We start from the raw sequence: 26,780 nt of genomic DNA, 5'->3' as shown, positions 1-26,780 counted from the left end.
CAAGAATAAATAAATAAGCAGGCAACTTGGCACGCGCCGTCGCTCATCGGCCGCGCCTGACCCACCGCTATCTACGCAGAAAAGGTGCACGCGCCACCTCTACGTGCATCCCGCGGAGTTTACGAACACCGTCTCTCCCATCCAGTTTCTTTGCGATACTGGAGCCAAGAAAGTGGCGAGCGCGCTCGGTTATAGGCGTCTCACTTGGCACATATTAGCATTCGCTCATCAGACACGCGAAGTGAAGGAAGCCTGGCGGGAACGATGAAGGCTGTACTCCGAAACTCGGTGAGTGCTGTCTTCTCCGTCGTGCTATTGTCCGTCTCGGCCCTGCACACGGTTCCCGAGGGCGCGCCGATCGTGCGCACGGAGTGCGGTCTCGTAGCCGGACAGACGCTGACCGTGAGCGGACAACAAGTGGACGCCTTTTACGGCGTGCCTTACGCAGAGCCACCCGTTGAAGATTTGCGCTTCCGCAAGCCCGTGCCGGCAAGGCCGTGGAACGGAACATTCCGAGCGACGGCCAAGCCCCCGCCGTGCGCCCAGACAAACCACTTCCATACGGACAACGTGACGCTGTACTACGGGTCATTCAACTCGGAAGACTGTCTCTACCTGAACGTGTGGAGGCCGACCGCGTCATGCAAGGGCACCGTTTCCTGCAAGGCGAACCTTCCCGTCGTCATTTTTATCCACGGTGGCGCATTCCAGTGGGGCGACTCTGCCATCTTCCTACACGACGGCGCCAACTTTGTGGCACTCTCCAACATCATCTTCGTGAGCTTCAACTACCGGCTCAACGTCTTCGGATTTCTCTCCGCCGAAACGGAGGATGTTCCAGGCAACTGGGGCCTCTGGGACCAGAATCTGCTCCTCAAGTGGGTCCAGAGCAACATCCGCTTCTTCGGCGGTGATCCGAAACAGGTGACGCTCCTGGGACAGAGCGCCGGCGCCATCTCGGCGGCCATACACACGGTCTCGCCTTATAGCGAAGGGTTGTTCAAGAGAATCATCATGCTCAGTGGAAGCCCGGTAAACGTCGTCTTCACCGTAGCAGCGAAGGGCGTCGACTCTGTCATGAGTCTCGCGCGTCACGTCAAATGCGTCGGCTGGAAGCCCCGCAACCTGACCGACGTCATGGACTGCCTCCGGACCGTGGACAAGCACGACTTCCTCCGGCTGCTGAACGGCGTGGATCCGCGCAAGACAATTTACGCGCCAGTCAGCGGTGACTCCTACGTACCCAAAGACTGCACGTTCCTCAGCACCTGGCGAAACAAGATACGCAGCACAGAGGTGATGATCGGGACGATGAAAGACGAGGGGTCCCTGTTCATGGACATCGCTTTCCGCTTGGCGCCCTTTGTGCGAAGCTACATTGACATCGACCACCGCACCACTGCCACAGCCATCATCAGCGCTCTGTTCAAGGTAAGCGTTCGAAAGTTGCGCTTCGTGTTCCGCAAACAAAAGCAGGTATAGAACGGAGCTGCCGGCGGTCTATTTTTCTGCTATGCAAGTTGAATCGATCGTTATCCAGTCAAATGGCATCTGGCGACGATGTATACAACATGAGGCTATTATGAAGCTTCATTTTAATCTCTTTTTGTAGGTGTATAGCAGTAAAAGAGAAAAAGAAAAAAAACCTGGGCAAAGTTCTTCATTCTTGAGGAGGGTTTTTCAGTTATGGTACAATAAGCATCTTCAATGTAGCACGCGTCCACACGTGCATCGTCCGCGTCTTTTACAGCGAAGCTGTTAGCCTTTCGTTGGTCGGGATTTTTCGTGTCCATGTCCATGAGCAAAAATGTGGGCCGATCCTGGAGGTAGTGTACTACCGGGCCGACCCGTGGCGGAGGTGAAGCATGCTTCAAGCACTCAGCAAAGTGAAGCGAAATGTGCATACTTTCTTTGTAATCTCGCATGCAACATACATAACAGCATTCGTTTCAATAAAGAACAAGCAAAAAACAATCGTGAGAACCAGATAATTGATGATAAGGGGTTCCTGATAATGCGAACCACGTAATGCTCCCCGCATACGTTTCCAGGTAAAGATTGCTGTTGAGCACGCTGCTGCGGCGTCGGCAGCTTGCGACGTAGGGAGTTACGTCACTAGCCTTTCGTATATAAAAGAACCAGCCGGGCAATTGATTTCATTGTTGCAGCACCGCTATGGGTAGGCAACGCGTAGTTAGGACGCCCGAGGAGCAGCGTGAATAAGAGGAGCGGCAAAGGGAAAAATAAACGGCACTACGACCATCGGCGGCGTGCTGTTAAAATTACCATTATTCCAATTGCAACCATTAGTTTAAATTACCATTACTAGCATCAATCTAAAGCGATAAAGCACTGCATACCATTCTCAGCAGTTGTGGTGGTTTTCAACAGCTTCGCTGGACACCCACTTTCGCAGAGCCGATTTTTTTTTTATCTCGACCTACCCTCTTATCACCTGCAGATTCCTGGCGCCTCGGCCAAGCAGGTGACCGAGGCATACTTCCCTGACGAGCATCCTGGAGACAAAGAATCCGTGCTGGGCACCCTGCAGGATGCGGCCGGCGAGGGCCTTTTCGTGTGTGCCTCGAATTTCTTCGCAGAGGTAGCTGCCGACCAGGGCCTGCCCGTTTACCGCTACGTCTTCGCGCACCGGCCCAGCTACAGCCTCTGGCCCCGCTGGTACGGCGCAACCCATGGCGACGACGTGCCCTTCGTGCTCGGGTCACTGCCATTCTATGGGGACCCAAGCCGCTACACGGAGGCCGTGCTCCCGGACCGGGCGCTCTACGACGCCGTCAAATACACGAACCAGGAGGGGCGCCTCATGGCCGACATGGTCGCCGCCATGGCCGCCTTCATCAGAACAGGGTATATAGACAAGCAGAAAGGTTGTGAATGCGGCGGGTTGACAAAGGGAGTGTTGACAATGGTGCGATTTCGAGAATTCTCTTCTCTACCACGAACACCTGGGAGAAGCCGTTATACTGCGGGTTACCTAAAATAATAACTGCCCAGTCAACTTGCATAAAGTTGATACTTATGATGAAACTTATAAATTCATGCCTGCTAAAATTGCATTGTATCACCTCATTTACATACATATGCCGGGATTACGTGATCTACATTTTGATCTTATGCAAAAAGCAGAGAAGCGATGATGAAGCAACTATTGTATACGCAGGGTCTATCGCGATAGCTGCCCAGCTTCAAAATTACCGCTTTATGTCCTCCGTTATACAGAGCAGAAGACATTCATGCCGCCCATCAGTAAATACGCACCTGCAAAGCTGTTGCAAGGTTGCAAAAGGGCCTTGGAAAGGACGCACGGCCGCGTAGTGGAATAAACTACAACTCTTGCGGCGTTATCGCGATGGCCGCGGCATCATCGGCCGCAGCTGGGCAGCGCGCGGAGCGCACGTGAGCGTTGCCTCTGCTGCGACTGCCAGTGCAAAGCACTGAAAGGGAACGTAGTGACCGCTTCAATTCGCAGCGAAGACCAGAAGATTATTTCAATGCGAAGCATTACTAAGGCGGAAGCCTTAAGTGGCTCATATCCCCAATGGTCTAGAAAACGCGGCGTTCGGTACAGAAAGTCATGTGAGCTCGCCTCGCGCAGACACGCGCTCGTGCCGCTGCTACCTTATATTATAGTACACTGTATTACTGCTTGCGCGTTCGCCGTCGTGTTTCACCGGTGGCTCCGATGCCGTTCATATGCCCCTCCCCCCCCTCCCTCCCCTAGAGAAAAAAAATCTCAGTGCCCTTCCACTCTGTGGAGAAGGATGACCAGCGAAGCTGTGTATGTGGGCCCCTCCTTAATGGCGAACGGCACCTTCGCCGCGGGTCGGCCCGGCATTGCACTATCTTCGGTATCGGCTCACGTATGTGGAGTGCTTAACGTCTGCTTCACCTCCGCCGCGCGTAGGCCCGGGATTGCATTATCTCCGGGATCGGCCCACGTATGGGGAGTCTTTTGCTTACGACACGAAAATTTCCTTGGGGGTAGAGGTATACAGCTTCGCTGTAAAGAAAAAAAGTTAAGATAGAGTTTCAGGCATTCGAACCCGCTACCTCCGGTGGGAGCCGAACCATCGACCTTCGGCAGGAGTCGAACCCACTGTATTTGGTGTTAATTATGACGAAGTTAATTAATGTAGCGTCAATTAAGGCACTCGAACCCACGACCTTCGGTGGGTTTTCAGCAACCAGATTTCAACGACTGTTGAAATCTGGTTGCTGTTCTTCGTTTGAAGTATTGCTAATTATCAGAAGAGAAACTACGACAAATGTTTGTGTTTATTTCGACTACGCCCGTTCAAAACATATGCAGCACCCATTAATTTGCATGCATGTCGTAAGCTCGCCCAGAATGGCCGGAGTGAGAAATCATGCCGTCGCCGTAATACGATCGTCGTCACCATTGTCTTGCTGCTGTCGGCACACACGCTTGCGACAGCTGTTCGTCATACAAAAACATGATGTTCCACATAGTAACGCTTTGCGTAATCCGAAACGATGCTAGGTAAACAGCTACCAGCAAGAAGCTCCGCATAACATCGATTCTCACAGTGAGTGAGATGTCCATTTTTTGTCTAGCCTAGACTGAAAAATACAAATGTGAGAAAACAGAAAGAAAGATTTATATTTTTACTACAGAAAATTTTCAACGGGAGAGACAATTTTATTTTTAGAAATGACATTTTACTGTTTATGGTCAAAGACAGACTTTTTCTTCATTTTAACAGAATCGGTTCGCAGATGGTAAAGCGAAATATTTGTCAATCAAAATTCTGAGCGAAATGATATTTATTCATTTATTTCCTACCCTCAATTAACATTTGTGTGAAGCTACACGAGCCGCGCAAATTTATACATATATAGCTCTATTGTACGCGCGAGCCAATTGGTCTTTGTTTCTGAATAAGTTACAGTTGCAATCAGGGCTAGTCATGCCGCCGAGAGCATGGCTATATAAAATGGTGGAGTGGATAGTTGTCCCCTTCTGTCCTTGTTGTTTGCTTTGAGCAACCATATCTTTGTATGGTCTACTAAGCAATATGGAACGACTAGCCCAGCAACATGTACTTCTGTCGCCTACAGCCGGGAGTCTTAACACCAAATGTCTTGTCAGTGGTCACATCTGTTATATTCTACGTAGCGTACTTATCTGTACGATGTATGATCTTTTACAACCGCATCCCAGCATTTGACTATATCGTACATGAAAGCTGTAGTCTTGAGAGGAGTATACAGGGTGACATCAAATCAAATGTGGAACGAGCAGTGCTCTTGAAACTTATGCGTAAGAAGTACCCTAGCGTACTTCTATACCATGTCCAAGGATCTTACGCATAAACAGTGCAAAAATATAAATTTTCAGGTGTTGTTCTAACCAGTGACTTAACTTGGGGCGCACATATATGTGCAATTTGTTAATCCACGGTTCAGAAACTGTGCTTTCTAAAGCTCAAGCTAGAACAGGCCAACAATTGGAGTTAAACTTCAAGCATACAATGTAATTATTACGCCGAAGTTGGACTATACTTCGGTAGTGTGTGACCTAATGGGACCCTTTTGCTAAAGGATACATCTATGCTGCTTAGAAATGGTACAGAGGTGAGCAGTACGGTACATATTTAAGAAATACAAAAGGCTAGACTATCCAACTGAACTGTTCAGAGCAACTAACCGTCCTACAATATACCGTTATGCAGAAAAATAGGTCGTGCGAAATTCTTGCGAAGTATTCTGTGTCAATCAATCTATGAGCACAAGCCTACCCCTGACTCTCAAACCCATGACAACGCGTAAGACTCGTCACTCACAAGCACTCCTGCAGCTATTTTTCTGATTTTTCGAAAGCCACGGCTCACCAACAGAGTTTACCACGTAGTTAGTCTCATACTGGAACTCTCTTCCCGAGCATGTTATTCAGGCGGCTAACTTTGATGAAGCCGTTCAATTGTATTTATCCATCGAAACATGTTTTCTATGTCATATACAGCAGAAGCTGCAGCTGTACATGATTTTGCCGAATTTTCTTGAGCCCTTTTCTTTCTTTCCTCTTCTTACTTTGGAAATGTGCGCACGTTGAGAGTATCGCATATATGTTGTTTGTTGTCCCACTCCTGCTTGGTTCACTAAGACTCACAATTGTGAAATTAATAAAACAGAAAGATTACTGCACTAGTGGAACAAATATCTAACAAGTTGTTGCTTTAAAGCAATGGAGAAATTATTTTAGCGTAATAACAAGCTAACAGAACACATGATAGAGCAGAAAATGTAATTTACGAATTTTGCCATTCTATCCCGTTTTTTTTTTCATAAACATATTTACCAGTCTACGTATATGGCGGGTTTATTTTGGTAACGTCTTCTGGGAATGTATATGAAATGAGCAATTGTTTCTTCTGAGAGAAAGTACTCCATTACGTCGACCTATCTCGCCGCTATTTTGCTGAATGACAAAAAACCAGCTTAATTATTTGCCCGTTTTCGCATAGCGATGATGGGACAGAATTGTTATTCCTAAATAGCTGCCTGCTTCCTGGTGTGCGTAAAGTGAGATCAAATGATGAATGAGTACAACTTATTGAAGCTCGACAAGGGCCTCTATCTAAAGGAGTGCGAGAACTAAGCCGGTAAAAAATGACATTTTAACTAAGCAATTTTCGAAAGCTGGTATGCCCACTGTTCCAGCCATCAGAGAGTATTCCTCAATCGAGAGGACCAGGCGAAAGATATATGAGAATGCACGTCATTCTGCATAGCTTTGGAGAATGTGGTGCACAGAGGCAAGAATGCGTTTCAGATTAAACCCTCAAACCTGAGCTGTCTGTGAGGCGCGTAGATGTCTTGATTAGAAGAGGGGGCAAATTAACGCATTCACAGAGGATAGGTAGGCAGGACAAGCGCTTGTCCTGTCGTTCGTCCTGTCTACTTATACTACATATATGTGTTAAGTTGCGCCCCTCACGTAATAGGTAAGTTTCATCATGCAGCTAGCCCAACAAGAAGTACTTCTACATTTTTTTAATTACTTTGATCACCTGGTGCATTTTGTCACCATATATATGAATGCGGTTACCGACATGATCACTCTACGAAGGACATACCATTCTGTCGTTCCCACAACCACAGTCGCGAGCGTTGTAAGAATGAGCATGCATAGTTGGAGCAGATATTTCGCACCAAGTCGCGGTGAGACCCTCATTCGTGTGTTCTCTCTGGTGCAGGACGCCCACGGTGCCGCTGTCGAACGGCAGCTGGCCGCGCTACACGTCCACCAACCCAGAGTACGTAAGCGTGGAGCTAGACGGCCCAACGAAGCGGCTGGGACCAAGCCGCGAGATCTGCAACGTCTGGAGGCGCTTCCTCATACGAAAGTACGTATATTGGGCAGTTATATAGAACGCCGCGGTTACGAGCCCATCAATATAGGATGGGGAACATTTCGCCATCATCGGAGTATGCCTCCTGCAACTAGTTGAAAGGTGGAATAATCGCGTATTTCGACGGCGGCACGATGATCACAATAGGGACCAGGATCTGTGAAGATGCTGTTCATATATTTAACGGCAACCCCTGCTTCCTGACTGAAATCATCCATACCGAAGCTGCCAAAGATTTGAGCCGCGACCAGTGGGACTCAAGCTGAAAGGTGTGTGGGTCGGATAATTTCGAGGGACACTGTTCTACTACGGCAGCAGCTAAGAATTCAGATGAGTTCGCTTTGTCCGTCCCGTCTCTTCGTCCTTCCCGTTACACTAGCTGACGATGGGGACGGCCGCCGTTTTATTTATTTATTTATTCGGTGTACCTACATCGCCTGTACGGCATTATCGTAGGGGGGTTAAAATACAGGTGGTCACAATGGAAACATATTCAGCAACATCAAAAGAATACATCAGTAAATACGACATAGTTTAAGCACTGAAATTCGCAAAAGCGGAATACAAACTAACAAAGCACAAAACAAAGTGAGTAACAAAGTAACTAACTAACAAAAAAAAGTTGCGTATGTGCAGAGATGAATAACAGAACAATCAAAGAATAAGGCTCACAATAGCATTTTCAGAACTAGAACCTGCCATCACTTCATTAGGGAGCTCATTCCAATCGTTAATCGTGTTAGGAAAAAATGAATACTTAAACACATTGGTAAGGCACTGATAAGCTCTAATTTTGTTAGCGTGGTCTCTCCTAGATGAAACGTAATGCGGCTCCTTGATGAACAGTGTTTTGTCGGTACCAAACATTTGCCATACTCTCGCCATAGGATACGTTTGCCATACTCTCGCCATAGGACGAAGGAAAAAATTGCTTCGCCCAGCTCCGCCACAGTATTGGCGGCGAGCAGTTACGGAGTCGCCATCTATCGGAAGCGCCTCGCAGGCGCAGTATGAGGGATCATGCGGCGCGCTCCTCATAGGTTTTGCTGTCAGCGTTCACTGAAAACACCACGCGCGAGCTCTCCCGGACATTTCTGTAAGTACTTTCGAAACGAGAGAAGTTTTTACTGTCTAAATAATAATCTTGGACAAACTGAAAGCACAGAATCGTTTACAGACGCTATCTCTTTACCGAATACGTACAGTGAACGCCACTGCGCGCGGTCGCCGCGACGAAGACTCCCGAATCGGCTTCTTGCGTGAAAGGTAGCCAAACGCTGAGAGTAAACTATGGCAAATATGTTGTTAGAGTGGGCTATCTGTATAACCAAATGGGGCATAACAGAATGAAGCCTCAATGCAACGATCGCACGGGTTCGCAGCGACCGACTGCGCGTCTGCATGCATGTCCGCGCACAATGTTTTGCTTTCGCTGGGAGCGCGTTTTCGCACCGTGCCATGAGCTTTAGGCCGCAGAATATGAGCATTTAACAGTATACAAGCAACCATTGTTGCGTGGGTGCTATCAGAGCTGTTCAAAATAATTTTATTGTAGAGACTTCGACGCATACGGGGACTGTGATGTGCCGTCGTGACGATTCAATCTTTTTTTTTTTCTTCTAAATTCTTGGACGTTTCCATATTATTTCTTGAGTTGCGTCGCACTGTATGTTTATCGGTGTTCTCAGCATGCGATTTCTGCTGCTTCTTTTTTGTAATCCAGTGCATTAATTCATAACACGTACAAACATGACCATATGCCATGCCTTTCTTTAATGTGCGTCTTACCGCTCCCTTTCCATTCCAGTGAACTTGCCAGTATCTATAGCATCGACAAATTCATAGACCAAACCGTCATGACATTAGTCGGGCAGCGGAGTCGGGCGAGCGTCTCAGCGCGCGTTTTCCGAACATCGCAGAACCGGCGCCGTAGCAGAAATCTTCCTCGCGTCTGTGCTTGCTGCATACCCGAGTTGTAGCCGATGACCTTTTGCCGGTTTTATGTTTCGCGTGCCAAGCTTCATGCAGCTTCTTGTCCTGCGGCTACGTGCGAATAAGGCTGACACCGAGCTCCGTTGCGTACGTCCGACACTGCGGCACCAAGCAGTAGCCTACCATGTTGCACGCCTTCAAAGGCAGCCACAACCTATTCTAGTGCTTTCAAGCGTTGTAAAGGAGACACTCGAAGCGGGAAAATCTCGCCATTAAATGAGGACCGCAGCGTACGAGGGAATTTAAACTCTTGTTTTCAGCTCGCTTCGGCGCTCTCGAAGCAGCCGACGCGGCCGCTATGTCCACGTGATCCCTAATAGCACGTCACGCCGATGGTAGCGCCAGCGTTTCCAGTGGTGGAGCTCGAGGCGAATTGCTCGCGCTACAGAAAATAGAGACGGAAGGAAGGAAGGAAAGGCAGGTAGGTTAACTAGACTTTGTCCAATTCCCGACTCTTCACGTGGGGATGTGTTTGATGAGTGAAAGAGAGAGAGCGAGAGAGAAGACATGGGTCTAAACGACACTCTCGCATGCACTAAGCCAGGTGCAGCGCATCTATAGTCTGGCACTGAAGTCTGTCGCCTGTAGGTAGCACAGAAGAGCCCGTGCAGATTTCCGGGCGCTGCGCCGCGAGGTCAGGCTTCGAAGCTCCAAGGGCTTTGCTTCTACAAAAGGGCGATCGTCCAGTCAATTCAAGGCACACTTGAGGTGCTGTCGTTTATCGAAGCGGGAACAGTGGCACAGGAGATGATTCATGGTCTCTTCACATCTCTTCGCGATATTTATTACACATGGGTGAGTCAGCCATTCCAATGTGATAGTTGTATGAGCAAGTGAAGGCTACTCCAACCCACAGTCGACACTGAGTCGACTGTGGGTTGGAGTAGCCTCCACAGTTTCTCACTGAGTCCTCGTCGGCGTATCTGGGTCCAAACACGGTCTCCGGGATAGTACTCGACGTAGCGTCGTCGGAGGTTGTAGTGTCGGCTGTCGGTACACTGCTGGTTCTTGATACGTATAGGCGGGCGAGCTGTCGGGCTTCTTCGGCGCGCTGGAGATAGGTGGCGACGTCAAGATTCTCTTCATCGGTGACGTGCGGCAGCATGGCGCCGAGAGTCGTCGTCGGGTTCTTGCCGTAAATCAGCTTGAACGGCGTCATCTGTGTTGTTTCTTGCACCGCCGTGTTGTAAGCGAACGTTACGTACGGCAATATACGGTACCCCAGGTCTTGTGTTCGACGTGGACGTACATTGCTAACATGTAGGCGAGGGTCTTATTCGGGGGCTCCGTAAGACCATTCGTCTGTGGGTGGTAGGCAGTTGTCCTCCTGTGCCTTGTATGACTGTACTGCAGAATGGCTTGGGTGAGCTCCGCTGTAAAGGCCGTTCCTCTGTCGGTGTTGAGGACTTCTGGGGCGCCATGACTTCGGGGCGCCATAAACTAATATTGATTGGGCGAACCTGTGCCCACAAAAACAGGCTACACTTAAAGAAACGGCGACAACAGCGAACACAGTCGGCGATCGTCAAAACCTGATCAGCGGGTCAAGCGCGTCGGCTTTTATACATCAGTTGTCGAATGTTCCAGACTAATCGCTAGGACCCGCGTGTCTTTCGCAAAGTTCTACACCATTCGCGTCACGCGATGAAATCAGATAACACAAGGTTCGGTAAAAACAGACAGCGAATGGAACCATCGATAACTTTCGAGAAACTTCCTATAGATGCAGGCGCATGCTTCGCCGTGCGATAACATTTGTTAGGCGTGACACGTGGTTGCCCGATAGAGATAGACAACTATACGTGTCAATATCATTGTTTTATTAACCTGTGTTCCTCAACATCGCTAAAATATTGTGCACACTGCAGGGCGCAGAGTGGCGATTTCGGAAACCGTAATTTCATGAAGTGTGAATTTTTAAACTTGATGATGATCAATCAGGATGGGATCCAGATGGGTCTGCGGAAACATAGATTCAGTTAGCGTGCGAAGTATGTAAAAGTTCCAATGTGACCTCCTTGAAAGCAGCAGTGGACAGGCTACCGTTCTTCGCAACTTCTGAAACAGCAATGCACACGGGAGGCTTTTTCAGACGCCACAAAGGAGATGTTCTAGTTGCGGGCGAGTATCTCAACAACACAGAGTGCTGGTTAAGCAAAATTTACGTGTAAAACGCTGCATTGGGTCTCTTCTATGGGGATCGTTAGTGGGAGGCTCCTGGCTATGGCGATTGTTTCTACGTTTAAAGCACACCAAGTAAGTCCCTGACATGTTAGAAGTGCTTGAAACAAAAACAACGCTCCTTTTTTTTTTCCTGGGCCACACCAACCTCAAACAGCCCTGCATGGCAGTCAGTAGAGTTATTAGACGTCTCGGCGCTCGTACAGTGACCCGAGATGACGTGCGCGCGTCTGTATAATTACGGAACACCTAAAACGTCACGTGACATTAACCCATTTCGACTTTTAATATGCTTCACCAAAATATCTTGCGCATTCTTCCTTACTTCACCGTCAAGTCCACCGCTGTACTGCGGCGAAGTTGACTGAAGGGAACTGGCCATTATGTAGCACATAATAAACCTTTGCCTCAAACGCACTCCTCAACGCATGTCTCGAGCTGAAGCGAACTTAGTCCGACTTCGGCTAGCTACCTAGCGCACAATGACAATTACTATGCGGCTGTACTGCAATTATACTACCCCGTAATGGGGTCATTAACGCAATGAAGTGAAAGGTTGAGCATGTGCTGCAGCAAGTTTTACAGCGAAGCTGTATAGCTCTACCCCCCTAATGCATTTGTCGTGTCCGTGCGCAAAAACTCAACCAAGCACAGCGGGAGGCGCGCGCTGCTGGGCACCTTGCATACATCACCTGACGGTGCTCGCCTCCACGCGTCCGCGTGGAATCACCCAACGAGACCAGTACGTAACGCACAACTTCCAGAAGCGCTTGGATTTAAAGTAGACGGAAGTATCAACCGGTCAGCAGTCGAGATGAGCAAGAAACGTTTGGAGCATTGGTGCAAAAAAAGAAGGCAAGAGACTGCTACGAACGGGTCCATTACAGGCATAGGCAGCGGTAGAAGGTAGATAGTGAAGAGTTAAGAGACGTATACAAGAATGCTAGAAGGAACAGCATAGAGAGCATATCTGATAAGCTCAATCAGGCCAGGCGACGATTTGTCCCCGCCCCGTCTCAAGGGGGATGCCAATCAGTCATCATCATCATTTTCACCGCAACAGCGGCGGCACCGGCCGTGCGGGAGAAAGAACGACAGCTCGCCTTCACGCATAGCGTTCGCAGCAATCGCTTCCCGGTGAAGATTACGCTTCCGTAAGCTGCAGTTGCCGGAAAGCGGCAACTGTAGTGTGATCTAATCTAACTAGAGTTAAAATCAATCGAATTAGATTGAAAGATTAAGCTTCTGTAATAACGAGTTCGTCATGGTGAAGCGGAAACAAGATCTCTTGAATGCGAGAAAATGACAAAAATGAAAAAAAAAAAAGCAGATCCGACGCACTGTGGGGAACGATGTAAGTGAAACTTTGTGTGCAGTTTGCTTTGATTGACGGTAATTAGCAGTGATGTTGACGGCAAATGTTTGATCTGTTCAACGTACAGTCCAACAGGAGAGTGGTGAGTTGATGTTAGACGTTACCTTGAGTGCACCACTGCTGTTCGTCTGCTAGCGCACAGAACATACAGGGAGAGGTGCTTGCTTGAGGCATTGTTGTGCGCCATATTGATAACCTCCGAGAGCGTTGATCATTGTCGTTGTCTCACATGGCACATCCCATCGTGGCAGAAATGTTAAACTTTAATTGAACTATGGGGCGGCATGTGCCAAAACCACAATGAGATTATGAGGCACACCGTAGCGGCGAACTCCGGATTAATTTCGACACCCATGGTGTTCTCTTGACGTGTCCCTAAATCTAAGTGCGTGGGCGTTTTCTATTTCGCCCCCATCGCAATGCGGCTGCCGCGGTCGGCATCAAATCCGCGACCTCGAGCAATGACATAGCGGCAAAGCTACCACGGGGGCACAGAAGGGTTGATTTAACGTGCGACCGCTTCCGTAGTGTCGCCTAGACCCTGCGGTGCGCTTTAATTATTGCGGTTCTGCTTCTGTATGTCCTGATGAGTTGTCCGCCTGACATATTTGCATGGTGTGTATTTTTTAGAAATAGCGAAAACGTACCGTACCGTACCTTAAACTGAAATTTAATCTGTTTCCGCTTAAGTCTAGTAGTAGCGTTTCCGTGCCTTTTCTTTACGCCCCCCCCCCTCCTCCGCCCCTCCCCCCTTGTATGGGAACTGCGAGCGAAGAGTGGCAAGGCTGTGATTCACTCGTTTCGCGACTGCGTCGTTTCTACCCATTCTCTGCCCTGTCAGGATTGGGGCCTCAATCCCATCGCTCGTAACCCGTTGTCAAGATTGGAGTCCGGCATGAATTCGAAGGTAGCTGGCCCATGCCGTTGTCCAACTTATCCACGCTGAGGACGTTGATGAAGGGAAGGACTGCTTCTCATCGAGAACGAGGAATAAGGGTTTATTTACAGTATTTACATGCAGTTCATCAGTCTAGCATGACTGCGAGAGAAAGTACGTCAGTCTAACATGACTGCTTGAGAAAGTCTCAGTCTAAGATGACAGCTTAAGAAAGTGTCCTGAGCATCCGCACAACAGCCGTTTATAAACACTCGGTCCTCCCCCGACCCCAAGGTGGCGGAATCGTTCGTCCAGTCATCGTAAACACACCGCCTCTCCGCGGGACGGTTTACACACACACACGCACACACAGGTGCACAGTCCGAAGCCGATGTCAGAGGGCCTTCGTAGAACTCGGAGCCGACCCGCGCAGTGCGCCCGGGTAGCCTTTGTCTTGCGTCTTGGTCGGCGCGTGGGAAGGGGTGTCCGACGACGTTCCCGCGGCAACTCTCCCACTCATAGCAGATCAGGTCGGCGTTGGGGAGTTCGGTAACAATAGTTGGCCTACCGAACTCATTCAGTCACAATGGCGACGAGGCTAGAGCGTAACGCCAAGGAAAGTTGCCGCCACTGTCGAAACTGGCCGGCAAAACTTGCACTGCAGCTTGCCGTTCTTAACAGCGCCTCCATGGCCCGGAAAATCTCGACTGTCCAGCGCTGACAACCGCTGGGCAGGAAGAGAACGGCTGGTGGCTAGGGGGTGATGTCTTGGCTCGCAGTAACCACTTGTGCAATGATGTCACCGCCCCAAAACATCCAACAAGGACAGGCAACTGCAAAATGAACCCCACAACACAGCTCTGCGTCGAGATGACGTACATTGGCTCTCACTTTAGACCCGCCAGGCTTCAAAGAAAACATAGGTGCAGAAACAAAAACTGCTGCATTTCGCTATGCCAATTTTTGAAGCACTTTCGTGCTGACAAATTCAGCAATCATGGAGGGAATCCTGCTAAATGAGAGGGGATCTTCTTTAACAAAATAAACACTAGTAACCCTAAAATTTAGGTGGGACCCTCAAACGCAGAATTCAAATTAGCCTGCTCAAACCATCCGCATTGCTATGCAACTTTCCCTTCTTATATCTAACGGAGAAGTTGTACTCTTGGAGAGTGAGACTCCATCGGAGCAAGCGATCATTTTTGTGTGACATTTGATTGAGCCACGTCAGAGGACAGTGGTCGGTCTCGAAAATGAACCTCGCTCCGTACAAGTAACACGACATCTTCTGGGCGGCCCAAACTAACCAAGCGCATTCCTTCTCTGAAACGCTGTAGGCTTCCTCTCACATTTAGTTTACGGCTGGCATAGAGGATAGGATGCTCCTCGTTATCGTCGCTGACCTGACTAAGTACCACGCCCATACCTCTGTCGCTTGCGTCGCATTGAACTATGAATTCCTTTGTGTAGTCTGGCGCGCGAAGCACAGGACGACAAACCAATAGCGTTTTCAAACTTTGGAAAGCGTTCTCTTTGTCCTTATCCCAGTGTACGCTACTCGGTGCTCCCTTTCGGAGGGCGTCCGTTAATGGACTTGCCATTAGTGAGTAATTCGGAATGAACCGTCGATAGTACCCCACAAGCTCCAAAAATGAACGAAGGTCTGTTTTCGTGCGCTGCTGAGAAAATTGTCCAATCGTAGCTATTTTCAGCTCGGCCGACCGTCTCGTGCCCTGACCGACAACACGGCCCAGATAAGTAACCTGCGAGCACCCAAACCTACACTTTTCCGCTTTCATCGTTAAGCCGGCTTCCCTCAACCGTGAGAACACCTGTTTGAGGTTTGAGGGCGAACTCCTGCAAGTCTTTTAGGACAATATCCATTAACTTAGAGAAGCTAAACGGCACGTTCTTCAGCCCGAAGCTGAGTGCGAGAGGGCGAAAAGTGCCTACAGGTGAGATGAATGCGGCATAGCGGCTGGCACTTTCTGAAAGGGGAACTTGCCAGTACCCCCGTACGAGATCTATAGTTGAAATGTATTTAGCAGCGCTAACTCTTTCCAATCGTTCCTCAATGTTGGGTATCGGGTACAGCTGATCCCTAGTGATGGCATTTAACTTCCTGTAGTCAACACACGGACGAGGGTCCTTGTTAGAGGTGTCTACCAGTATTAGCGGTGACGTGTAGTCACTCTCAGCGGGCTCAATAACTCCCAACTCTAGCATGCGCTGTATCTCTGCCTCCACAATCTCTCTGTCTTGGAGACACCCTGTAAGGCTTTGATCTTAATGGTTCGGTTGATGTCAGCTCAATTTCATGCGTTATTAGTTCGGTTCTACCCGGCCGATCGCTGAATCTGTCGAGATATTCCCCTAACATCTCTTTTAGCTCATCTAGCTGCTCGAGTCTTAGAGCGTGCGAGCTTACCGAGTGTTCTACTACTTCTTCTAGGCCGATTTCAGAGTTGGAGGTCGCCCTATACTCCTTAAACTTGGTACTAGTGCCATCCTGCTCTTTGATGGTATAGTTAACGACTCCGCTCCGCTCTACATATGGCTTCATCAAATTGCAGTGATATATCTTCACCTCCTTCCTGCGACCGGCATTCAGAGCATAGTTAGTATATGAAATTTTGTGCAACACTTTAACGGGCCCGTCCCAGTGAACTTCAAGCTTGTTCTTTCTTGAAGGTTTGAGGATCATTACCGGGTCTCCGGCGTTAAACGTACGAAGCCTCGCATTTTTGTCGTAACAGAATTTGGCGTTCTTTTGAGCTACTCCCATGTTCTTTTCGACTAGTTCTTGGGTCGCGCTTAGCTGTTCCAGCAAATTTAGCACGTATTGAACCACTGTTAGACTCTCTCCTCTTTGCTCCCACATCTCTCTTAACATTCTTAGTGGAGAACGGAGTGTCCGCCCATACACTAGTTCTGCTCGCGAGAACCCTGTCACTTCATGTGGAACCGTTCGCAAAGCAAACAAAGTTGCCGGCAGACAGTTCTCCTAGTCCTCCTTGTGCTCGTAACAGAGCGCACGCAAAACTCGCTTAAGCACCGAATGCCACCTCTTTACACTGTTTGACTGAGGGTGATATACAGAACTCTGTATTAACATTACCTCACACTTTTGCAAGAATGTGCAAGTCAGTGCGCTCGTGTATACTGACCCTTGATCTGCCTGAATTTCGGCTGGAAACCCAACTCGTGCAAACACAGTCAAAAGCGCGTCTACTACTTCGGTGAAGCTGAGCTCTTTCAGAGGGATTGCTTCTGGAAACTTTGTAGCCGGACACAGCATGGTAAACAAGTACATGTAACCTGATCTTGTTTTTGGTAGAGGCCCTACCGTGTCTATTACAAGTCGTCTGAAAGGTTCTTTTATTAAGGGCACTACCTTTAGTGGAGCTTTCCGTGTCTCTCCTGGTTTACCCGAGCGCTGGCAGGCGTAGCATGATCTAACAAAGTTTTCTACGTCTTTGATACAACCAGGCCAGTAGTATTCTATAAGCAATCTTTCCTTTGATTTGTTTATGCCTAGGTGGCCGGACCACCCATTTCCATGACAGAGACTCAAAAGGTCCTCCCTGTACTTAGTAGGTACTACTAACTGATCTAAAGTCCTACCATTTCGATCTCTGTAGTGCCGATACAACAATCCTCCTCTCTCATGTATCGTCACGTTGCGCCTAGCAATGCCTTCTTTAGCTGTGTGATGTAATTTAGCTAAGCTGTCATCATTCTTTTGTTCGGCCTTCAGTGACTCTCTGTCCACACGTAAGAGCTCATCAAAGTTCTTTGAGGCCGGTGATAATAACGACCCTGTCTCGCGTGTGATTGCGTCAGCTTGCTCTTCCTGCAGGCTTGAACTTTGACACTCTAGTGCTACGCTCTCATTGAGCTGGTCAGCTGGCAGGCTCTCCTCAACTGATTTGTTGTCCCTCAGGCCTAGCTTGGATTCGGGTATTGAAGTTATACCTTTTTCTGCTTCCGCTGGAGCAGCTTGTGCATTTTCAGCCGAAAGCGACGCGATTTTACGAGCTTGGCCGCGGGTCAATGCCTGTACTATGTCCTCTCCCAGTTTAAGCCCTTTTTCACGCAGTAACTGATTCGAACGATTCGAAAAAATGTAAGGGTACTGCAGTGACAAAAATTTGGAAACTGCAGCCTCGGTCACTAGCTCCCCCGAATGGTCCACTGATTTTGACTTTGGCCATGGGCAGACACACGCTGTGTTCTTCTACAACCTGTTTGATCCATGCTACTTCTCCGGTGAAGTCATTTACCGTCACGTAAGACGGATGTACAATGTCCAACGTGGCGGCGCTGTCTCTTAGCACTCGGCATGGTTTGCCATGAACTTGCAGGTCGTGAAGACAGGGGCTTAAAGTTCCATATTATCGTCTTTTTCCTCTACGTAGGAAAAAACTACGCTAGGCTTCCCACAGTTGACAGCTATATGTCCCAGTTTGTGGCATTTGTAACAGCGGATCGGCCTAAAAGATACCAATTTTCTTTTCTGTTCCTTTTGTGCGGTTTCCCCGTAAAGTTTCTCCTCGCTCTTTTCTGCGGGCTTTTCCTCCACGTCTACAGGCTCCGATCGTCTAGTCTGCGAACCATTTTTGAACGGAAATGGTTTCCGCGGTCCATTTCAACCGTCCCAATTTCCGCCCTCGGCGTTGAACTTTCTACGGGTTGCGTACTCTTCGGCTAATTCAGCCGCCCTTTCCACAGTGTTTACATTCCCTCTGTCTTGCACCCACAGTTTCACAGCTTGGGAGATGGTTTTGTAAAACTGCTCTAGACACATGCATTCAATGATCATGTCTCTGCAGTCGTACGCTTCCGCGCTTTTCAGCCACTCGACTAGGTTGGCCTTTAAGCCGCATGCAAACTCCGGATACCCCTCGCTATCTTTCTTGCCTGTGCTCCGAAACCTTTGCCGAAAAGCTTCGGCTGAAAGGCGGTATTTCTTCAGGAGACTAGCCTTAACTTTTGCATAATCATATGCATCCTGTGCACTCAGCCTGGCGAGTACTTCCGCCGCCTCACACGTCAACATAGACAGGAACCGCTGTGGCCATGTCCTCGGGCCCAAGTTCTTCTCGCAAGTCCCTTCAAGATTGCTTAGGAACAAGGCTATGTCGGTCCCGACCTCAAATGGTTTTAATAGCCTGTCCATGCGGTATGATTCTGCCTCACTTGATCGTCCCAGAGCCCCTTCACTTCCTTGAGACAACTCCAAACGTTTGCTTTCAAGTTCCAGTTGCATTTTTCTTAACTCGCGATCTTTATCGCGTTCCTCCCTTTCTTTTCTCTCTTGTTCTTCTCTCTTTTTCAGAAGTTCAAATCCCATTTCAATTTCTTCCTTACTGGCCTGTTCGGAAATTAGCTGCAATAATTCTGATTTTAGCATTTCCTTGCGTCCATCTAGGCCCAGTTCCTCACCAACAATCAACAACTCGTCTCTCAGCAGTGTCCTTAACTCCATGATTGCTGCTTTACTGCCTTGGTCCTGCTCACTAAATCTAGCTAGGAAAACACAACCTAGCTAACACTCAACAATCTAGCTTCTCTACTGTCCTAAACAGAACAACTACAAAATGAAGCATAGAGAGTCAAAGCAAGAACCAAGCACTCACCGCAGACACAGCACCACGTCGCAAAGTCCATCTCACCGCTGTCAGCCAGTTGTGAGGATTGGGGTCTCAATCCCATCGCTCGTAACCCGTTGTCAAGATTGCAGTCCGGCATGAATTCGAAGGTAGCTGGCCCATGCCGTCGTCCAACTTATCCACGCTGAGGACGTTGATGAAGGGAAGGACTGCTTCTCATCGAGAACGAGGAATAAGGGTTTATTTACAGTATTTACATGCGGTTCATCAGTCTAGCATGACTGCGAGCTAAAGTACGTCAGTCTAACACGACTGCTTAAGAAAGTGTCCTGAGCATCCGCACAACAACCGTTTATAAACACTCGGTCCTCCCCCGATCCCAAGGTGGCGGAAACGTTCGTCCAGTCATCGTAAGCACGCCGCCTCTCCGCGGGACAGTTTACACACACACGCACACACACGCACACACACACACACACACGCACGCACGCACGCACGCACAAAGGTGCACGGTCCGGAGCCCACGTCAGAGGGGCTTCGTAGAACTCGGAGCCGACCCGCGCAGTGTACCCGGGTAGCCTTTGTCTTGCGTCTGGGTCGGCGCGTGGGTAGGGGTGTCCGACGACGTTCCCGCGGCAACTCCCCCTCTCATAGCAGATCAGATCCGCGTTGGGGAGTTCGGTAACAATAGTTGGCCCGCCGAACTCATTCAGTCACAATGGCCACGAGGCTAGAGCGTAACGCCAAGGAAAGTTGCCGCCACTGTCGGAACTGGCCGGCAATACTTGCACTGCAGCTGGCCGTTCTTAACAGCCCTCTCTTCCCCTTCCTACCTACCATTCTACCTATATCTGGGTGCAACTTTAGAAAAAAGCCTCCACCAATGGGCGCGCACTGTAGACTGACGTCATGAGCCAGACGGCCAGAGACCACGCCGATGGAGATGGCCGCCCGCGCTTCGAACTGTGCCGAGTATAGCCGAGTCGCGTCACTTGTGTGCGTCTTCCCCTCGTCATAGTGAATTCCCAAACTGTTTGTGGTGGTCTACCATGACGGGAGTATTACTGCGAGCTTACGATGCACCATTCGTGCCGTGTGCGTTTATTCTGAGCAGCGATTCGGCGACGAAAGATTGCAGCGAGCACCGTCGGGGCGGTGCTATGCTTCGTCTGAAAACAGGATTCCGCGACCACACACCGCTACTAACAAAGACCCGCGTGTTTGTTCCATGGTGTTTTGTTTTGCTCCAAAGTTACGACGAAGAAAGCTTGCCAAAGTCTGGTGCCTACCGTTAGCGGAGGCTGTGTTCGTGTACTGTGTCGCCGTACAAAAAAGAAAGAAAGACAAACATGAAAAGGAACGAAAAAAAGAACCTATCACATTCTTGAAAATAAGCTTGTGAAAACACACACACAGACATTATATATATGTGTGTGCGTGCGTGTGCGCGTGTGTGCGTGCGTGCGTGTGTGTATATTACCAGCGCCCAGCAGCACTAGTTCTATGTTATAGCGGTAAGCTTAAACAGGTCGGTGCTATATCGAAACGGTGAAGCCAGCACTTCTCGTCGTCTTCTCTTGCACCAGCACCATGCCCTTTGCCTCCAGTACAATATATATATAAAGTAAGGGTATAAACGAACAGTAGTTATTTAAAACGATGAATCAAGCATTTTTGTACCTTTCCTGCCTCGATCACCCTCTCGCCCCAGGTTTGTAAGTTTTTTTAACAATACTGTAGGCCATTGCACAGGCCCAAACAGGAAGTGGATTGTAAAAATACACATGAGCATGGGAAAAACAGGAAAAAGAAAGAACAAAAAAAATATAGATACAAAAAGAAACTGCCATACAACAGCACTGGTATTCAACACAAGACACTTTCTTTGTTTCTCATGAATCAAGGAATAACAAAAGGTGCTCAAAACAATTGCAATATTAGTCGTATAACATTCTTGCAGTTATCGTGGATCTATAAAACACCACTATTCAGCACATTGCAATATTTACATTTCAAATCATAACGTAGTATGCAATCACACGTGCAATAGTGTCCAATCACTCAACCAACGCATTACCTTTGAACTACGCACTCAAATACTTTCATGAACAACCAAAATATGGCTCCAATTTTGCGACAAAGCCATCCACAGAATATGATTCTACAATTTCCTTTGGCAACGAATTCCAGATTTCGATTGCCCATGGGAAATATGAATATCTAAACCTGTCGCACTGTGGCCGATACTGCCTGATGTGTTTATTATGACAGGTTCTATGGGAGTGTCGGTGTAGTGGCTGCACGTAATCTCGCTTATCTATATTAATGTTGTCATTACATAGCATAAAAAGAAATTTCGTGACAGCCACACGACGCCGATAAACAAGGGTAGGCAGTGCTGCCTGGCTTCTAAGAGCACTTACGCTTTCGTGTCGAGAATACTTATGGTATATAAATCGCAACGCTTTATTTTGAATACTTTCTAATTTCTGTGAGAACTTTCTGGTGCGGGTTCCACACTACGCTACCATACTCAAGAATTGGCCTTACTAAAGTTTTATATGCTGTTAGTTTCACATAGGATGGTACTGCAGTTAATTTTCTTCGCAAGAAACCGAGTGTTCGGAAGGCCTTCGTACATGTATTATCGAAATAGGTATTCAATTTCAACGCGCTTGTAAAGGTTATGCCTAAATATTTTACTGTGTCAGTTTGTATTAAAACGTTGCCCATTAATGTATAGCTGAACCTAAAGATCGACTTTCTATGAGTTATGGTCATATACTGTGTTTCTTAAGATTAATTTCCATTCCCCACATGTCACACCAGTGGGCTATATTGCTTAGTGTAGTATTTAGTCTAACCTGGTCCTCGATTCCTTGCACGCTTGTATAAATTACCAAGTCATCGGCGAAGAGCCGCAATTTTACTCCATTTTCTGCCCAATCAGCGATGTCGTTAACGTATATGAGAAATAATAATGGCCCCAATACGGACCCCTGCGGTACCCCTCAATAAACTTCGAGTTAGTCCGAGTCATAATTATTTATGGTAACATATTGAGTTCGGTTTGACAGATAGGCTGCTATCCATTCTACTACATTGTGTTCAATTCCGATAGACTTTATTTTCTCGATTAGTTTACAGTGCACGATGCGATCATAAGCCTTCGGAAAATCAATAAAAATAGCATCAGCTTGGAATTTGGAGTTAATTATTGAGGCGAAGTCATGTGTTATCTCTAATAATTGTGTTATAGTTGACAATCCTTTTCTAAAACCGTGTTGCTTAGGATATAATATGTTATTTTCTTCTAAGTATGTCATGACGGCTTTACTTATGTTGGAAACTCAGCGCTGACGCCCGTTATTGCAAATGGGTCGCAAGCCCCAAGGGTAGCGTTGGCCTGGCGGCCTGGGGCACTGGAAGCATCCGAAGGTCCCGGCAAAGCATGAGTCGACTGGGAACAGAACAACTTGTTTATTCTAACATCGCAAAAGAGCGGGCGGTCAGGTCGACCGAAGTGGAGAGACGGGAGAGCACGTAACTCAACGGAAGAAATCGGAGCCTCTCTCCCGGCGTCCGGGGGCAGCTGCTTTTATAGTCTCGGAGTCGAGGGCAAGAGGGAACGCCTCGATAGAGGCGCACGTGACGGGGCACGGACACGCTGAGAGACATGTTGAGACGAGTGTAGTGACGCATCCGCCAATGGGGCGCCGATCAGACCTCCTCGCTTCACACTTGGGGAGCTCCTCTCCCCGGCTGCCGCGCTTTGACAAGCGTGGGCACACACACACACACACACACGCACACACGAAGACACGTGGCACTGAAACACGCCTGGACGCGCTTGGCGGGGAGACTGCGGGAGCTCCGAACGGGCCCAAATGTCCGCCGCTTTGAACGAAGCTCCGGCGTCCGTTGCATCCGCGCCGGCTATACCGCGCGTTGTAGGCGAAACGTAACAGACCGTCCGTTGCATCCGCGCCGGCTATACCGCGCGTTGTAGGCGAAACGTAACAGACCGCCCCGCCGGGGGAAGGAGATCCCGATGGTCAGGGGACTGCATCCGCTGTCCGGAGGGATGTCGCTCGATGATGCTCATAACCGAAGTCGGGCGTCCTTCGGCGTTTCTTGAGCGCAGCGCACAGAGAAGGCCTCGTTCTCTCGTTCAGGTTCACCCAGGACACTGCAAAGTGACTTCGGGAGAGTTGACATTTTTGTTCTCGTTCCCGGCAAGCGTTAGAACTACGCCGAAACTCAACCGCTCAGTCAGCAAGCACGGCACAACCCTCACTAAGCCCTGCCAGGCTCTTTCCCCTTTTATACTACTGCCTAGTTCGTTACAGTAATTTAGCAGCACTCAGAACGCGTCCACAAATCGGAAAATTGCACTAGAAAGCACATCATCACTTTGAAACACTACACAAAAGCAATAGGTTAAAAATCCTGCCTCAGGAAGAAAAACATCAGTAACAAGCAATCTTGAGGCTGATTCTTACGTTAGGGGCTTCGACTTAAGCCATCGGCGTTACCGTTGAGACTCCCCTTTTTGTAACGCACCTCAAAGGAATGTTGTAGCAAAGCTAGGCTCCAGCGCAGGAGGCGGCCATTTGTGGAAGAGATGGTCTGCAGCCATTGGAGAGGGCAGTGATCCGTCTCGAAGCATGCGAAGCGGAGATCGCAGCGAGCGACCGTACACTAGCTCAGCTGGCGAAAACCCCGTAGCCGCATGCGGCGCGGTCCTCAATGCAAACATCACCCCAGGCAGACACAGCTCCCAGTCAGTTTGTTGTGCAAAACACAATGCTCTCAACACGCGCTTCATGACGGAGTGTAGCTTCTCAACGGAATTCGACTGTGGGTGGTACACTGAGCTGTGTAACAGCTTTACCCCGCACCTTCCGAGAAAAGTCGTCGTCAAAGCGCTAGTAAACACTGTGCCCTGATCTGATTGGATTTCCGCAGGAAAACCAACTCGCGCAAATATGGACAGTAGTGCATTGACTATCTCAACTGAGCTGAGTTCTTTAAGCGGTACTGCTTCAGGGAACTTTGTCGCTGGGCAGATCACAGTCAAAATGTGTCTGTACCCCGTGGTTGTTACCGGCAGAGGTCCCACTGTATCAATAAAGAGCCGTCTAAAAGGCTCCGTAATGATAGGTACCAACTTCAACGGCGCCCTCGATTTGTCCCCTGGTTTGCCCACCCGCTGACAGGTGTCACATGACTTCACAAAGTGGTCTGCGTCCCGAAAACACCCTGGCCAATAGTACTCTTGCAAGAGACGGTCCTTAGTTTTCTTAACTCCTAGGTGTCCGGACCACGAACCCCCATGCGACAAGCGCAACAGATCCTGACGATAGCATTGAGGCACGATCAGCTGATCGAACTCCACTCCCCTGCGGTCTAGATACTTCCGGTACAGGACCCCACCTCTTTCCACAAAGCGAGCATTTTTCTTGGCGATACCTTCCTTGACAATGCAGCGTATGTTTTCTAGGCTGCCATCCTTCTTTTGCTCGGCTATCAAAGCCGACCGGCTGACTTTTAGCAACCTATTAAGTCCGTCTGACGTAGGCGCGATGAGCAAATCTGCAGATAGCTCTTCTAACTTTCCCGCATCGGGAATTTCCTCTCCAGTATCTGGTGCCTTTAACGCTACAGGCTCAATTTTATTCAGTTCGGGCGTGCTCTGAATACCAGCTTGCTGCGCTTCTGACTCTTTCTCATTGTTCGACAACGTCGGCCCCGCAACTACTGCCTTTGCAGCGAGCTCCCGAACCTTCGATCTGGTTAAGGCCTGAACGCTAGCCTCACCAAACAAAAGCCCCTTCTCGCGCAGGAGGTGATCGGACCTGTTCGAAAATAGGTACGGGTACTGGGGGGGCAGCATAGATGACACTGCGGCCTCCGTCTCAAGCGCTCCGAAAGGTCCTTCAATAAGCACTTTTGCTACGGGCAGACACACGCTATGAGCTTCCACGGCTTGCTTGATCCATGCGCACTCGCCCGTGAACATATCGGGTTCTACGTAAGAGGGGTGAACTACATCCATTGTAGCTGCGGAATCGCGAAGCACTCGGCACTCTTTCCCGTTCACGAGGAGGTCTCGCATGTAAGGCTCGAGAAGCTTCATGTTCTCGTCAGTGCTGCATAAAGACAAAAACACGACTTTTGTTTTTGTTTCTGGACACTGCGCCGAAAAGTGACCCGGCTTCTGGCACGTATAACAAACGCGCGCTTGCCTCGTCTCGAACCGCTTTCTGCGTTCGGCTTCGGTTGCCGCCGTCTCCTTACGTTCGGTCGGACTGCTTTCACTCGCATCCGCACTACGTGTGTCCCCCTTTGCTCTCATGGGCGTGAACTTTGGCCTCTCAAACTTGGAGCCAAATTCACCCTTTTGACCGTCCTTAGCTCCGCGAGCCCGACGCGTCACAAACTCCTCGGCTAGCTCAGCGGCTCGAGCCACCGTACTAACGTCTGGCCTATCCAAGACCCAGTACCGCACGTTCTCAGGTAACCGACTATAAAACTGTTCCAGCCCGAAACACTGCAGAACTTTCTCGTGGTCACCAAACGCTTTCTCTTCTTTGAGCCACTCCTGCATGTTTGACATTAGCCTGTAGGCAAACTCTGTATATGACTCACTTTTGCCTTTCTCATTTTCCCGAAACTTCCGACGGAACGCCTCCGCTGACAGCCTGTACTTTTTAGCAGACTCGATTTCACTTTGTCGAAATCCTCTGCCTCCTCTCTCTCCAAGCGAGCGACTACGTCGGCCGCCTCGCCGGGTAACAAAGTGAGCAAGCGCTGTGGCCACGTTTCCCGAGAGAACCCCTGCTTCTCGCACGTTCGCTCAAAGTTAACCAGGAACAAACCAATGTCCTCTCCAAGCTTAAACGGCCGCATCAGGTCAGTCATTTTGAACAATACTCGTTCTCCTGCACCGTGTGCCTGACTTCCATTACGAGCGCGTTCCATCTCTAACTAGAGACGCTTCATTTCCAAAGCGTGTTGACGGTCGCGCTCTCTTTCTTTCTCTTGTTGCTCTCGTTCTATCTGTTCTTTACGTTCACGCTCTTTTTCTTTCTGTTCTTTTCGTTCGCGCTCCTGTCTTTTTGCCGTCTCCCTCTCCTCAATGGTCTCAAGGCATTCCGACAGCTCGTCATCCTCAGCTTCTAACTCCAGAATAGCCCTTAGCAGTTCTGGTTTTCTGAGTTTGTCTGAGACATCCAGACCCAACTCTCTTGCAAGCTCCAGCAATTTCGGTTTGCGCAACGACTTCAAATCCATGGCTGCTCTGAATGCTGCTTTCTCTACTGCCTACTATTGTCTTGCCGCAAACT

The 26,780-nt window shown here is 49.0% G+C and overlaps 1 protein-coding gene across 1 annotated transcript in view; it reads left to right on the top strand.

Moving 5' to 3' along the window:
* Positions 1-257: 257 nt before the first annotated feature.
* The window catches only part of LOC126531855 (acetylcholinesterase-1-like), a 51,777-nt gene continuing 25,254 nt past the window's right edge, over positions 258-26,780 (top strand). Inside the window, exons 1-3 of the mRNA XM_050179595.3 lie at positions 258-1,431; positions 2,462-2,868; positions 7,239-7,388. Of these exons, the coding sequence (XP_050035552.2) occupies positions 265-1,431; positions 2,462-2,868; positions 7,239-7,388 (1,724 nt within the window). The 5' untranslated portion in view covers positions 258-264. The remainder of the gene's footprint in view (positions 1,432-2,461; positions 2,869-7,238; positions 7,389-26,780) is intronic.

Source organism: Dermacentor andersoni, chromosome 5 (genome assembly GCF_023375885.2).
Source record: "Dermacentor andersoni chromosome 5, qqDerAnde1_hic_scaffold, whole genome shotgun sequence".
NCBI lineage: Eukaryota > Metazoa > Arthropoda > Arachnida > Ixodida > Ixodidae > Dermacentor > Dermacentor andersoni.
Note: the sequence above shows the minus strand (reverse complement) of the source record. Positions and strands in the feature narration are given on the sequence as shown.